This window comes from Rhineura floridana, chromosome 6 (assembly GCF_030035675.1).
Source record: "Rhineura floridana isolate rRhiFlo1 chromosome 6, rRhiFlo1.hap2, whole genome shotgun sequence".
In the NCBI taxonomy this organism is placed as follows: domain Eukaryota; kingdom Metazoa; phylum Chordata; class Lepidosauria; order Squamata; family Rhineuridae; genus Rhineura; species Rhineura floridana.
In genome coordinates this window covers 4,015,412-4,026,741 of record NC_084485.1, presented here as the reverse complement: position 1 = coordinate 4,026,741, position 11,330 = coordinate 4,015,412, and the positions used below count along the sequence as shown (strand labels likewise).

The 11,330-nt window shown below is 47.2% G+C and overlaps 1 protein-coding gene and 1 long non-coding RNA gene across 2 annotated transcripts; both read right to left on the bottom strand.

Annotated features, from left to right (window-relative positions):
- Window positions 1-373: 373 nt before the first annotated feature.
- Window positions 374-1,476, bottom strand: LOC133386962 (uncharacterized). The gene is made up of 3 exons (XR_009763324.1): window positions 1,229-1,476; window positions 649-798; window positions 374-459 (listed from the first exon to the last, which is right to left on the bottom strand). It is a non-coding gene; the product is annotated as an uncharacterized LOC133386962 (long non-coding RNA).
- A 6,035-nt stretch (window positions 1,477-7,511) lies between these two features.
- On the bottom strand, window positions 7,512-9,279 carry LOC133386491 (uncharacterized). Its single transcript, XM_061630147.1, has 3 exons — window positions 9,253-9,279; window positions 8,330-8,869; window positions 7,512-8,216 (listed from the first exon to the last, which is right to left on the bottom strand). The coding sequence occupies exons 1-3, from the start codon at window positions 9,277-9,279 to the stop codon at window positions 7,512-7,514; spliced, it is 1,272 nt and encodes a 423-aa protein (XP_061486131.1).
- Window positions 9,280-11,330: the final 2,051 nt, after the last annotated feature.

Sequence of the window (11,330 nt, the reverse complement as noted above, 5' to 3'; positions counted from 1 at the left end):
CTACTGGAGGAAAGTGATTTTATAATATGACTTAAGAGACAGGATTGCTATATATTATAGACTTATAACTGATTTGATCTTTGACAAATGGGAAGTCAATATTTTACTCTTTATTTTTTATTTTTTTTTTTTCTTCTTTTCTTTTTTTCTTTTTGTTTAACTATTTTTGATTTTGTTTTTTGTCTTTGAATGTTTTATGATTTTGTCTTGTATGTTTTATGAAAATTTGAATAAAAATTATTGAAAAAAAAAAAAAAAAGAGATGGATTGATTCTATAAAGGAAGTCACAGACCTGAACTTACAAGATCTGAACAGGGTGATTCTTGACAGATGCTCTTGGAGGACACTGATTCACAGGGTCGCCATAAGTCGTAGTCGACTTGAAGGCACATAACAACAACAGAATTGTTTGCATTCACACCATTGATTAGATACTTATTCCTGCCTCCAATCACCACCTTGAGGAGGAAGAAACAAGGGCCCATTATATATCACAGCTTTTTTTGTAGTCTGATGTGACAGTACATAGGCAAGTAAAGTACTTGGCATGTGCCAAAATGAAGGATTTCAGAATATACTGGTCTATTTACAGTTCTGTTAAAAGATATAAAATACTTAGAAACTCATGGAATCCATCAGTAGCTCACCTGCCTTGTGACTGTTACCTCGTCATGCTTCTCAAATCCTAGGGGACTCTGCTTCTTCTCAAAATTATCAAAGGTGATTGATACAGTAGCCTCAGTAATCCCAGCGTGGCTATTTTTGTAAACAAGATCTTGCAAGTTGGAAGCTCGCACCTGAAACGTATTAAAAGACCAATAAATTCCTGTATTTATTGCAGTGGAAAACGAATGGTCATGCTTGAGCTATAGGGCTGTGTCTAATGGTAACTTTATTAACATGCTATGATTCTACATGCATGCAGGCTTCAAAGCAGTACACACTTACCTGGAAGTAAGTCCCATTGAACCCAGTGGAGCTTACTTCTGAGTAGACATGAACTGGATTGCAGCTTTAGTTGGGAGTTGAATGTTTTGCCCATCAGTCACCATGTTTTACAAGCATGATGAGAAAAATACATTTTTAAGAGGTATGTGAGATGGATGACAATAAAAGTTAAAACGAGAATTATTGGCAGCAAAGACTTAGAAGGAAGGAGGGGGGAAGCCCTTTCCAGTTGCTCACAGAGAGCAGGGCCTCATGGTGAAGAACGAAACTTCCGCCTACCCGAGAGAATCCTACCCGGGTCCCTTTCGCGACGTCCTTCTCCTCCTTCCTTCACTTCAACTTTGGCGCGAGCGAGGAGGTCCCCAATGCTTCACTCAAAGCTGCCCTGCTCACTGCCTGCCTTTTTTCGGTATTGGAAGAAAGCGATCGAGAGAGTAACGGGGCGGAGACTAAGGCCTCTGACGTCAGCAGTGCTCCGCGTTTGCTATAAAGTGCTGCGGCCCAAAGAGAAGCGTCTCGGTCAGTAGGTGGCGATGATAGGTGTGCTGCTGATGTTGATTCGGCATTAAACGCCAAACGAAGCAGCAGCGTCTCTTTTACTTGAGGGAAATGGGGTGCTGTGGTTGGAGGCTTATATTAGCACAGACACAGATAATATATAATATGTGGGATTTTCTTTATGTGAGGCTGAATGGGATTTGTTTCTGAATAAACACGCCTGGCGCTGCGCTGTTAGTGGGGTGCACGTTTTCGTGGCCTAGTCCATGCTGTCATTCAAACACACTCAGTGCTCACTCTCTTCTATTATTATTTGCTAAAGCTGTCTAACATTTCTAACATTCAAAGCGCTTCACTTGCGTTACTGTAATTCTTGGAACAATCCTGTATATTAGATTAGCGTTGTTGATTGTCAGTTATCAAACCGAGGTTGTGACCCTAGTTATTGATGCTTATCCAGTAGAGGTCTCCAGTGAAAATCTTGTGACAATAAATACAGGTAGTTAAGAGGACATTTATTCCATTTTCTTTTAGTGTTACATGTTAGGTGATTGTTGTGAGACTGCCTGTCAGGTTCCTATATTGCCACCTTGGAAACACAATGAGGAATATTTCTGTACCACCTGTTATACAATCCTATTCTTAACAGTTTCATCAGGGATGTGAGAGTACCTTACGTTGTGAAGTTAGAACAAGTTTACTTTCTAATGATTTCAAAAGTGTCGCTTATGTTGAGTCTGCATGCTGCCTTTCCTCTCAGGTGTACAGATAGAGTTACCCTATCTATTTTCACAATAATCCTGTGCGATTTCATCTGAGGTGTGTTTTTTAAAAAACATATTTAAAGCATTTATATATAATTCTTCAGTTCAAAACACCACTGGAAATATATATTGGATGTTAAAAGCTTGGGAAAACAAAAAGGCCTTTGCCCAGCTCCTAAATGACATTAACCTAGGTGACAAGTAAGCTGCTCTGGGGAGAGGAGGCTGTGCGTTTTTCAGTGTTAAATAGCAATATTAAAGTTTCTGCCGTAGTTCTGATGTATTACCCAATATGTGTAAAAACTTCACATATTGTTATTCTTGCCCCTTAAGAAGCTCACCTGGTCATGATTGATCTCATCCACCCACGCATTGTTCCTGCAGTTCGAACGTTTGGAAGTAATTTTTGGCTGCTGGTCTTGTTTCCCACCACAGCTGTTTAAATGTTTACAAAGTTCTGTTGTCATGTTTTAATGTAGTTGGCACAGCGCAACAAGGCCCTTTTTTGTACGTTGGTTCTTGTATGGATGCCTTCATGTGGTTTCCCGCCCTGCACAATGTGGGGCATACCTACAATCTCCTTCCAACGCAGAAGAAGCGAAGGAGGGTTTCAGTTAGAGTGCACTTTCATAATAAACTTTGTTCTAACAAAGAAGAACTTGTGCTCTTCTCGTTGAATGCATAGCATTCCAACACCCGAAAGAGAGGGGAAGGAGGGGGGGAATGTTGGCAACTGGCCCTCTGCACTAACACAAACGTTTGACCACGCAATGGTGGCCGAGGGAGGGGTGCTCGGCAATGACACAACAGTTAGGCAATGGAATGGTGCCACAAATGATGTGAAACCAGGCCTCGGCAATAAGGCAGCACTTCTGGTCAGAGCTTGGAAAAGTTACTTTTTTACACTGCAACTCCCAGCAGCCCCGGCCAGCATAGCCACTTGATTGGGGCGATGGGAGCCATAGTTCAAAAAAGCAACTGGTCCAAGCTCTGGTTATGCTATTCAGCGGGTACCGAGGGAGGGGTCCCAAATGAGTTTTAAACGTTACTCAGCTATAATGCAACATTTTGGCAATGGAATGGGGTCCCAGGAAGTAGAGGGGTCCCAAATGACTTGAAACTAGGCCTCGGCAATAAGGCAGCAGTTATGCTCACAGCTTGGAAAACTTGCTTTTTAAAACAGCAACTCCCACCAGCCCCAGCAAGCATTGCCACTGGATTGGGCCTGTGGGACCTGTAGTTCAAAAGAGTAACTGTTCAGGGCTGTGGTTATGCCATTGAGTGGGTGCCGAGGGAGGGGTCCAAAATGAGTTGTGAACGTTACTATGTCATAACACAACAGTTAGGCTATGGAATGGGGACTGAGGGGGGCCCCACAGACTTGTTTTAACTGTTTAACTGGGTGGGAAGGGGAGCTGTGCCAAATACTAGCGCCACTTAGAGTACATTGGACCCCAAATTCTGCACTTGGAAGCTTACAGGCTATTGGTCCCCCCCCCTGCGGAAGCGTCCTGATCCTTCTTGAATCCCCCCCTTGAAATCATTAGGACCCGATCCTCGGTGCGTTTACTTGGAAGTAAGTCCTGAGTCCAATGGGGCTTCCTCCCTCCAAAGGAAGTGTGCCTATGGCTGCAGCCTAAGAAGGGCTTAGCTTTGGCTGGATCGGCGCCCTTGGGGATTTTTTTTTTTAACGCGATCCCGTGCATGTCTAGTCAGAAGGGAGTCTCTCACAGTTCAATGGGACTTACTCGCTAGAGCTAGCAAGATTGCAATGCAAAGTGGCTGGAGCGTTTGGCACAGGTAACCTCTGCAATCCTTACAACAAACCTGCAAGGTAGGCCACTATGGAGGATAGGGAGGCAGAGAAAATAATCGTTTCTCTGAGCAGCACCCCCAACCCAGGAGCCGGTGGCTGTGCTAAGCCCTTAAACCCTAACCACTGGCTCACGGAGTCTCCGATTCTCAACAGAGCACCAGCCCTAGGAGACATGCTCAGAGGCTTCTATTTTAAATGCTCAGCCCTTGTGAAAGCAGGTTTGGGACTGACCCCTTGCGTTAAAGTCTACTATTCCCATTTTGCGGATGTGGAGGGGGATTTAGGAAGGAGTGCGTTTCCCAAGGTCCAGGCTCTGTGTCTATAGAAAAGACAGGATTCGAACCCAGGACTCCTTTTAACTCAGTCTTCTATCCGCCCCTCCGCCCTTGTTGGCCTTGTAGAAGGTAGTTTAATTCAGTTCCACCCCACCACACCCCTGGTAAAACCAGGCAGCTCCAGATCGCTGCTTTTCTCGAAAGTCCTGGATTCCGACTTCAACCTCTGTTAAGAACGCAACTTTTCTTTGTTCGGGCGAAAGGTCTACAAATCAAAAGGGAAACGCGTGGGGAGGGGAGGGGGGCGTCTAAAGGGTGCCGCTCTGTCTGTCCCAGGGTCCTGGAAGAAAGCTTACCTGGACAGCTCAACCCTCCTAAATCTGCTCTCCCCTCCGCTGAACCCCCCCCCCCCAAACTTTGCATTCAGCCCAGCTGTGAATTATTAATACCTAGCGCTGGGAATATTTCTGACAGTGCGCTGGAAAATGATTTTAGGATAATTACGGTCCTTTCTCTGGCTATATATGCAAGAAAACTAGCCTAAGGAGAGGGAAGAATGAACTATCCTCTATTTGGAACTTCTCTCTCTCTCTCTGTGTGTGTGTATATATATATATCAATATAGATATATTGATATATATTGATATCTGCCCCACCCAAAAAGAAATCTGTGTTGCCATTGATACTGTATACAGTTTGGTTCTGGACATCCATAGGTACTTCCCCTCTTTAAAATAAAAGGTGCTTTGGGGATTGTTTTCCCCCCAACAGGCACTTGTAGTGGCTGGGTCCCTAGAATCATCCCTCTCTCGGTGCCCTCCCAGGAAACACTCATTTCAAGACCTCTTCCCCAGTAGTGCAGTGGCAAATTCAGAAGTGCAGGGTCCCTTCATGTTAGTCACAGCCATACCCCCTCCCACCTCTTTTGCTGTTGGGTTGAGAATGAGATCCTTGTTAATGCCTTCTCCCTCAACAACAGACATCCCTAGGAGCCAATAAGCATGAAAAGGGAGAGTGTTAGCTATCGAGAAAAGTCTTCTCGGTGGCTAACTCACCTCCTTTCACTCTGATTGGCTCCAATCAGCAGGAAAGGACAAGGAAGCATGTTAGAAGACTCTTCTCAGCAGCTAACATACTCCCCTTGTATGCTTATTGGCTCATATGACACTGGAGACATAGGGACCCTGCTCCCAAAAAGGTAACGGTCTAAGACACCCACAGTACAGGACAAGGAATGGGCTCAAGTTACAGGAAGCCAGATGTCAACTGAACACCAGTAAAAACTTCCTAACTGTTAGAGCGATAGGACAATGGAACCAATGACTTCAGGAGGCGGTGGGCTCTGCAGCACTGGAGGCATTCAAGAGGCAGTTGAACCTGTTGGGTATGCTTAAATTTGGATTCCTGCACGGAGCAGGAGGTTCGACTCGATGGCCCCTTCCAACTCTATGATTCTATGATTGTACAATTCCATGAACCCCTGCTCTAGAGTAACTTCATTAAAAGCAACAGGGCTGCTTAACAATGTCAAAAGTGTGGATCACCTTCCGACCAGGGGTGTAGTCATCCTGGGTCTCAGGGGGGGTCCTAGACCCTTTACTTTTTTGGAAGCAGGGTCCCAATGTCTCCTATGTCTCCTGTGTCCTATGAGACAATCAGCATGAAAGGGGAGTGTGTTAGCCACTGAGAAGAGTCTTCTAACATGCTTCCTTGTTAGACAATGGAGTTGGGACTGAGGGAGGGTTCCAGAAAGCAATGCTGGGCTGCAGGACCCACTGAACGCATGCAAGTTTGGGGACATAGCACATGGGCCCTTAGCTACTGGGCGCATAGCAAGCCAGCTTTGCTCACAACGCCCTATTTTTATGGCAGCAGCCTCCATGTGGCATCAACAGCTGTAAGTACATTGTAAGTTTTTGCACTGTCCTGCAGGTGTCTGGGCGCTAACCATTATTCTTCCGGACCTACCTTCCGGGATTTCCTCCAACACCTCTTCCTCTCCTGAGGATAGCGGGTCTGCTGTTGTGGGACGCACTGTGGGTGGAGAAGGTAATTGTGAAATCACAGCCAAATGCTCATCGGCATGACCGGACAAGCAGTGCGTTGTGCACCACCTTGTTTTCAGGAAGCCTGCAGGCAACACATTCATTACTGGCAATAGTGGGTCAATTCTCACATTCCCCTTGCCCACACATGAGGTGAAGTCTGAGGCATGCACTGTGGCCCCAACACAGGGCAGTGTGCACAAGTGCAAAGTGGAGCGCAAGCAGTACACATTCCCTGCAAAAACAATTAACATTGGGTTAACACCTTGGATCCGTGTGCTTGCCATCAGGCCGCCGATGCTCCCATGAAGGACGCCCCCCTCCTTCCACAAGCTGTACAGTTCCTTGAAATACTGCGGTCTCTTGTGGGGGGGGCTCCTCTCGATGCCTCCCTGGCATTAAAAAAGTCGGCGTTCAGCTGCTTGAACCGGGAACAGACTGAAGTGTGAAGGGCTTGTTCAACCATTTCGGATTAGCACAATAACGCTATTCCATGAAAGCACAGTGTAAAGGGCTAGCCGTTTTGGATTACCACAATAACGCTATTCCATGAAAGCACAGTTGAGGAAAAAAATAGAACCAAGGATGCAGTTGTAGGGGAAAAATTTAATTCGTGGCAGGCTATAACAAACTGACATCCTAGAAACATCGGAACAGACTGGTAGACCTGCTGGGCTAATATGGTGCTGTAGTGGCGGATACCATTTAGCGCAGGTGTTTTTTGTGTGGGACGAGAAGCCTGGCTGCAGCGGGTTTGTTTCCCGCCAAAACCATGCATCCCCGCTCGTCGGTTACAAGTTCTGGGGAACTTCTCGCTCCCTGGCCGCGTCCCGCCGAAGGTTTTCCCCTCCCCGTTCACTAGTGGTGAAGAGGCGTGCGCTTCAGCCTTTTTGGCGGGCTTTGAAAGCCACGCATGATTGCTTTCCTTTTGCTGCCTGCCGCCCGTTCACCAGCTGCGACAGACAGCACTTGCCGGCGTATTGAGGGCGGTGGCGTAGAAATAGTGAAAGAATGTGGGGGCCACTAACGATGCTTTTGCCGAGGGCGCCGCATGGGCCACTTGCGGGCCAGCACCCCCCCCCACTTCCCAAACCACAGATAATAAAACAGACGTGTGTGTGCATATCGGTGACGTTTATTTGGGAAGTGCTGGAATCAACACAGCTAAAGGTTGCTCTCTATTATATACCGAGCAATGGCAGCTCTAACAGCATTCCCCCAGGATACATTTGAGTTGTCACTTCGCCGGGACTGCTCCTCATATGCAGGTAGTTCCAATTGGTCAGACACGTCAATTTCCTTGTGGAGAATGTGTCCGCGGCTCTCGCAGATGTTGTGCAGCACAACGCAGGAAGTGACAACACTAACATAATTTTCTTCAGCCACAGGGAGCCGAGCAGTGAGACGTCTCCATCTTGACTTTAAACGCCCAAAACTTCTTTCCACCACATTTCTGCAGCGGTTGAACACCCGGTTGAAACCCATCTGGAAATTGTCTAGATGGCCCCCATAGGGCTTCATGAGCCAACGGTGCATTGGGTAGGGGGCATCAGCAAGGATGAGGGGAGGAACCAGGACACCCCGGATAGTTATGCTGGGATTGCCAGGAACGAACAGTCCGGCATCCATCGCTTGGAAGATGGCAGAATTGTGGAAAACAAAAGAATCGTGATTCCGGCCACTCCAACCCACCTCGATGTTAATGAAACGACCAGTATGGTCACAAGTCCCTTGCAGTAAAATGGAGTAAAAACCCTTGCGGTTGATATATTCCTCTCCCTGTCCCGCTGGAGCCATTATCGGAATGTGACATCCATCGACCACCCCAACCACCTGCGGGAAACCCATTTTCAGGAAGCCATTCATAATCTGGAAGAAAAAGGGGTGCAAGCTTCAGTGTGGTGCCGCTTTTCCGATTTCGCACTACTCCAATCACCATAACAGTGATACTACATGCCAAAAGTAATTGCAGGCAAACTTACCTCCTGAGGATTTCCAATATTGACAGTTCTGGACAGAAGAACATGCTCTATCGCAAGGCAGACCTCCACGACAATCTCCCCAATGGTAGACTTTCCCAGTCCGAAGTTCACCGCCACCTCCCAGTAACACTCCATTGTTGCCAGCCACCACACAGCAACAGCCAGCCTCTTCTCTACTGGGATGGCACTACGCATGTTGGTTCCTTGTCTTTCAAGATGGGGACGAAGGAGATCAGCCGTTTCGTACAAGGTAGCCCGAGTCATACGGAAGTTGGCCAGCCAAAGGTCGTCGTCCCAGTGTTGCAAGACTTCGGTCTCCCACCATGATCTTGCACAATCACGAACCCAAACCCCTCGAGGGATATTTCCACCCAAGGCGTGTTGGGCCATGGCCGCAAAAGTTTTCAAAGAGGATCTCCCACGTTTATTGCGGTCCTGAAGCTGCTTGCAGCTTTTCTTCCATATTTTATGAAGCAGCTGGAAATCCTCCGCCTCCCGTTCTTGCTCCACCGAGCGGAACTGAAGGAAAGCATCCCTCAGCTGGACAAGGCACAAACTTAAAAGTCGTACGTGGAGCTGGACTAGAGCCAAAAACACCGTGACCTCCATTCCAGTCAAATTCAAACTTCCGCGCTTCTGTGTTCAACTGATGAAGCGCATGCGCACAACTGATAGACTTGCTAGGGATAGAGGAGGTAGCCACCGCGACCGGAAATCGGCAGTTTACTTCACTTCCGGATAAGCGCACTTGCGCCATTGTCCTGTGTGCAAAGGGTGTTAGTGCACGTGTTCACCGAGTTCGGTCCCTCGCTTTACGTTCCTGTGGTTCGCCTGGCGGTGAGTTCCGTTTTGCATACCCGCTATCCCAATGCCCCTCGCCGCAGCCAACCTTCGCTCCAAGAAGCACATGTGGGGTTCCTTGCCGGGAGCACCGCCTCGAGGCAGGCCATCGCATCGCGCCCAACCGCTTTGCACGTGTCCCATCCTTCTGCATGCCTATTTTGTGGACCTCCTGGGTATAGTGGATCAGGGCCGTTAGCAATCCTTCTGGTTTCTGAATATATAAGCTTAACGCACAGTCGCAGAAACTTAAGGAGGAAATGATAGTCAAGAGGGTTACGGTTAGGGTTAGGAATTTGGAATATCCCAGCTGTTTGAAAAAACCTCCCAGAACAGTAGCCATCTTAGGACCACTCCAGGCTAGTGTTTTATTGGGAGTGTATCCTGCAACTTGTGCTTGACACGGTAATAGTGCATTAGTGGTGGATTTATTCTACTTCAGTTTGTTCTGAGACACTTCTCCAATGCTACCCCATTATTGCTGTCCAGAGGGGCTACAGCACAACAAAAATGGGGCAAAAATAAACTGGAACATCTGTGGTATGAAAAGTTACAGGATTTCAGCAGGAAATTACAGGGAAAAAAGAGGCATCAATAATTAAGTACTTAATGGATGCAATGCACATTTTGGCTGGTTAGGAAGAAATAGGACTGGGTATATACAGTATAAGGGATACAGTACAGAGCAGTGAAGAAATGAAAGGCCTCTGCTTTGAGGTGCCTACAGCAGAGAACAGGGAGGAAGATTGGGGCAAAGAGAGGCAGGGAAAGAATATACTTTCAATCCTGTTATACTTATGCTTTGAATCAGTAGAGGACGAGAACTACAGGATTGTGCCAAAGAGGTACAGAGGTATGGGTGCAGGATGCTCAGATGTATAAGATGGGCTCCTGCTGGGAGGAATGGCGGGATATAAACCGAATAATGATAACAAATAAATCATGAAAGCCCCTGCTGCATCAGGCCAAAGGCCCATCTAGTCCAGCATTCTAGAGCACAAGAGCACTCTCCCCTCCTGGGGTTTCCAGCAATTGGTATTTGGAAGTAGAGCATAGTCATCATGGCTAGTAGCCATTGACAGCCTTATTCTCCATGAATTTGTTTAATCCTTTTTAAAGCTGTCCAAAACAATTCCTCCATCTACTTTTGTTTGCATGCCACGTGCCATGTTTAAGTGAAGGCGAACATATAGTAGGGAAGGCTGCCACCCCCGCTTCCATCTGCAACCAAGCCCAGTCCAGAGGCAGGACACGTTGCCGCCAGTGGACACAGAAATAACACTGCAGAACAGCAGGATGCAACAGCCAGGCCTCTTCTCGCCACATGCTGCGGTCAAGGAACATGTGGGTGTCACTGTGCAGCAACATGAGGAGGAAGAAGAGGCACGCCAAAGCATTGGTAAGTGATCAGGGGGGGCTAGGTTCATTTGAGTATGTACTACAATGGCAGGACCATCTTCTGGGCGGCATCGCATCCTGCAGTGCTTGCAATTGCTTCGGACACTACCGCTAACCTGGCATGTCACTCAATTCACAGATCCCGTCGTGCACCGGGTCAAAGTGCTGCACTCATCGGCAGTACGTAGTGCACACCGAAGGAGAAAGAAGCGAAAAACATCACGTTCTGCACTGATTCTCCAGTCCATACTGGAGCAGCACAAAGAGGCATCTCGGCAGCAGGAGATAGTGGAAGCAGCCCGACACGAGGACCTCATGATGCTCATGAGGGAAAACAATGACCTTGTACGCCAGCGCATGTATGACATGGACATTCGAGCGGCTGAGGGGAGGCATGGCATAAACCTAGTTTTTGAGAAGGTGGATGTCATCTTCTCCTCTGTGGCGGGGATAGCGTCTAATTTGAATGCACTGTCGAACGCCCAGCGGTAAGTTACCAGTGGTGACTCACTGTTGCATCAGTGTAACTAACAACCGGTTCACCTCGTCTTTCCACCAAGTTAGGATGTGTTGGTTTTGGGTTGTTCAAGGGAAGTATGTATGGGAAGTTCCCATGATGTGATGCTGTGTGTCACGTTCATTGCACTGGTTATGTTATTGTTATGCACTTTAAAATAAAACTTCACATATTTCACCACCTGCTTTACTTTAAATGTCTGAAACCGCTATTCAATAGGGATAGGTATGGTAGACTCAGAGCTGT

Bases quoted from the DNA above. Each gene is read 5' to 3' on its own strand.
- LOC133386491 (XM_061630147.1), bottom strand. From the start codon at position 9,279: ATGGCCTGCCTCGAGGCGGTGCTCCCG. The intron at 8,870-9,252 runs GCAAGGAACCCC...TGCCTTGTCCAG, and splicing joins GCCTCGAGGCGGTGCTCCCG to CTGAGGGATGCTTTCCTTCA. The intron at 8,217-8,329 runs GTAAGTTTGCCT...TTTTTCTTCCAG, and splicing joins ATATTGGAAATCCTCAGGAG to ATTATGAATGGCTTCCTGAA.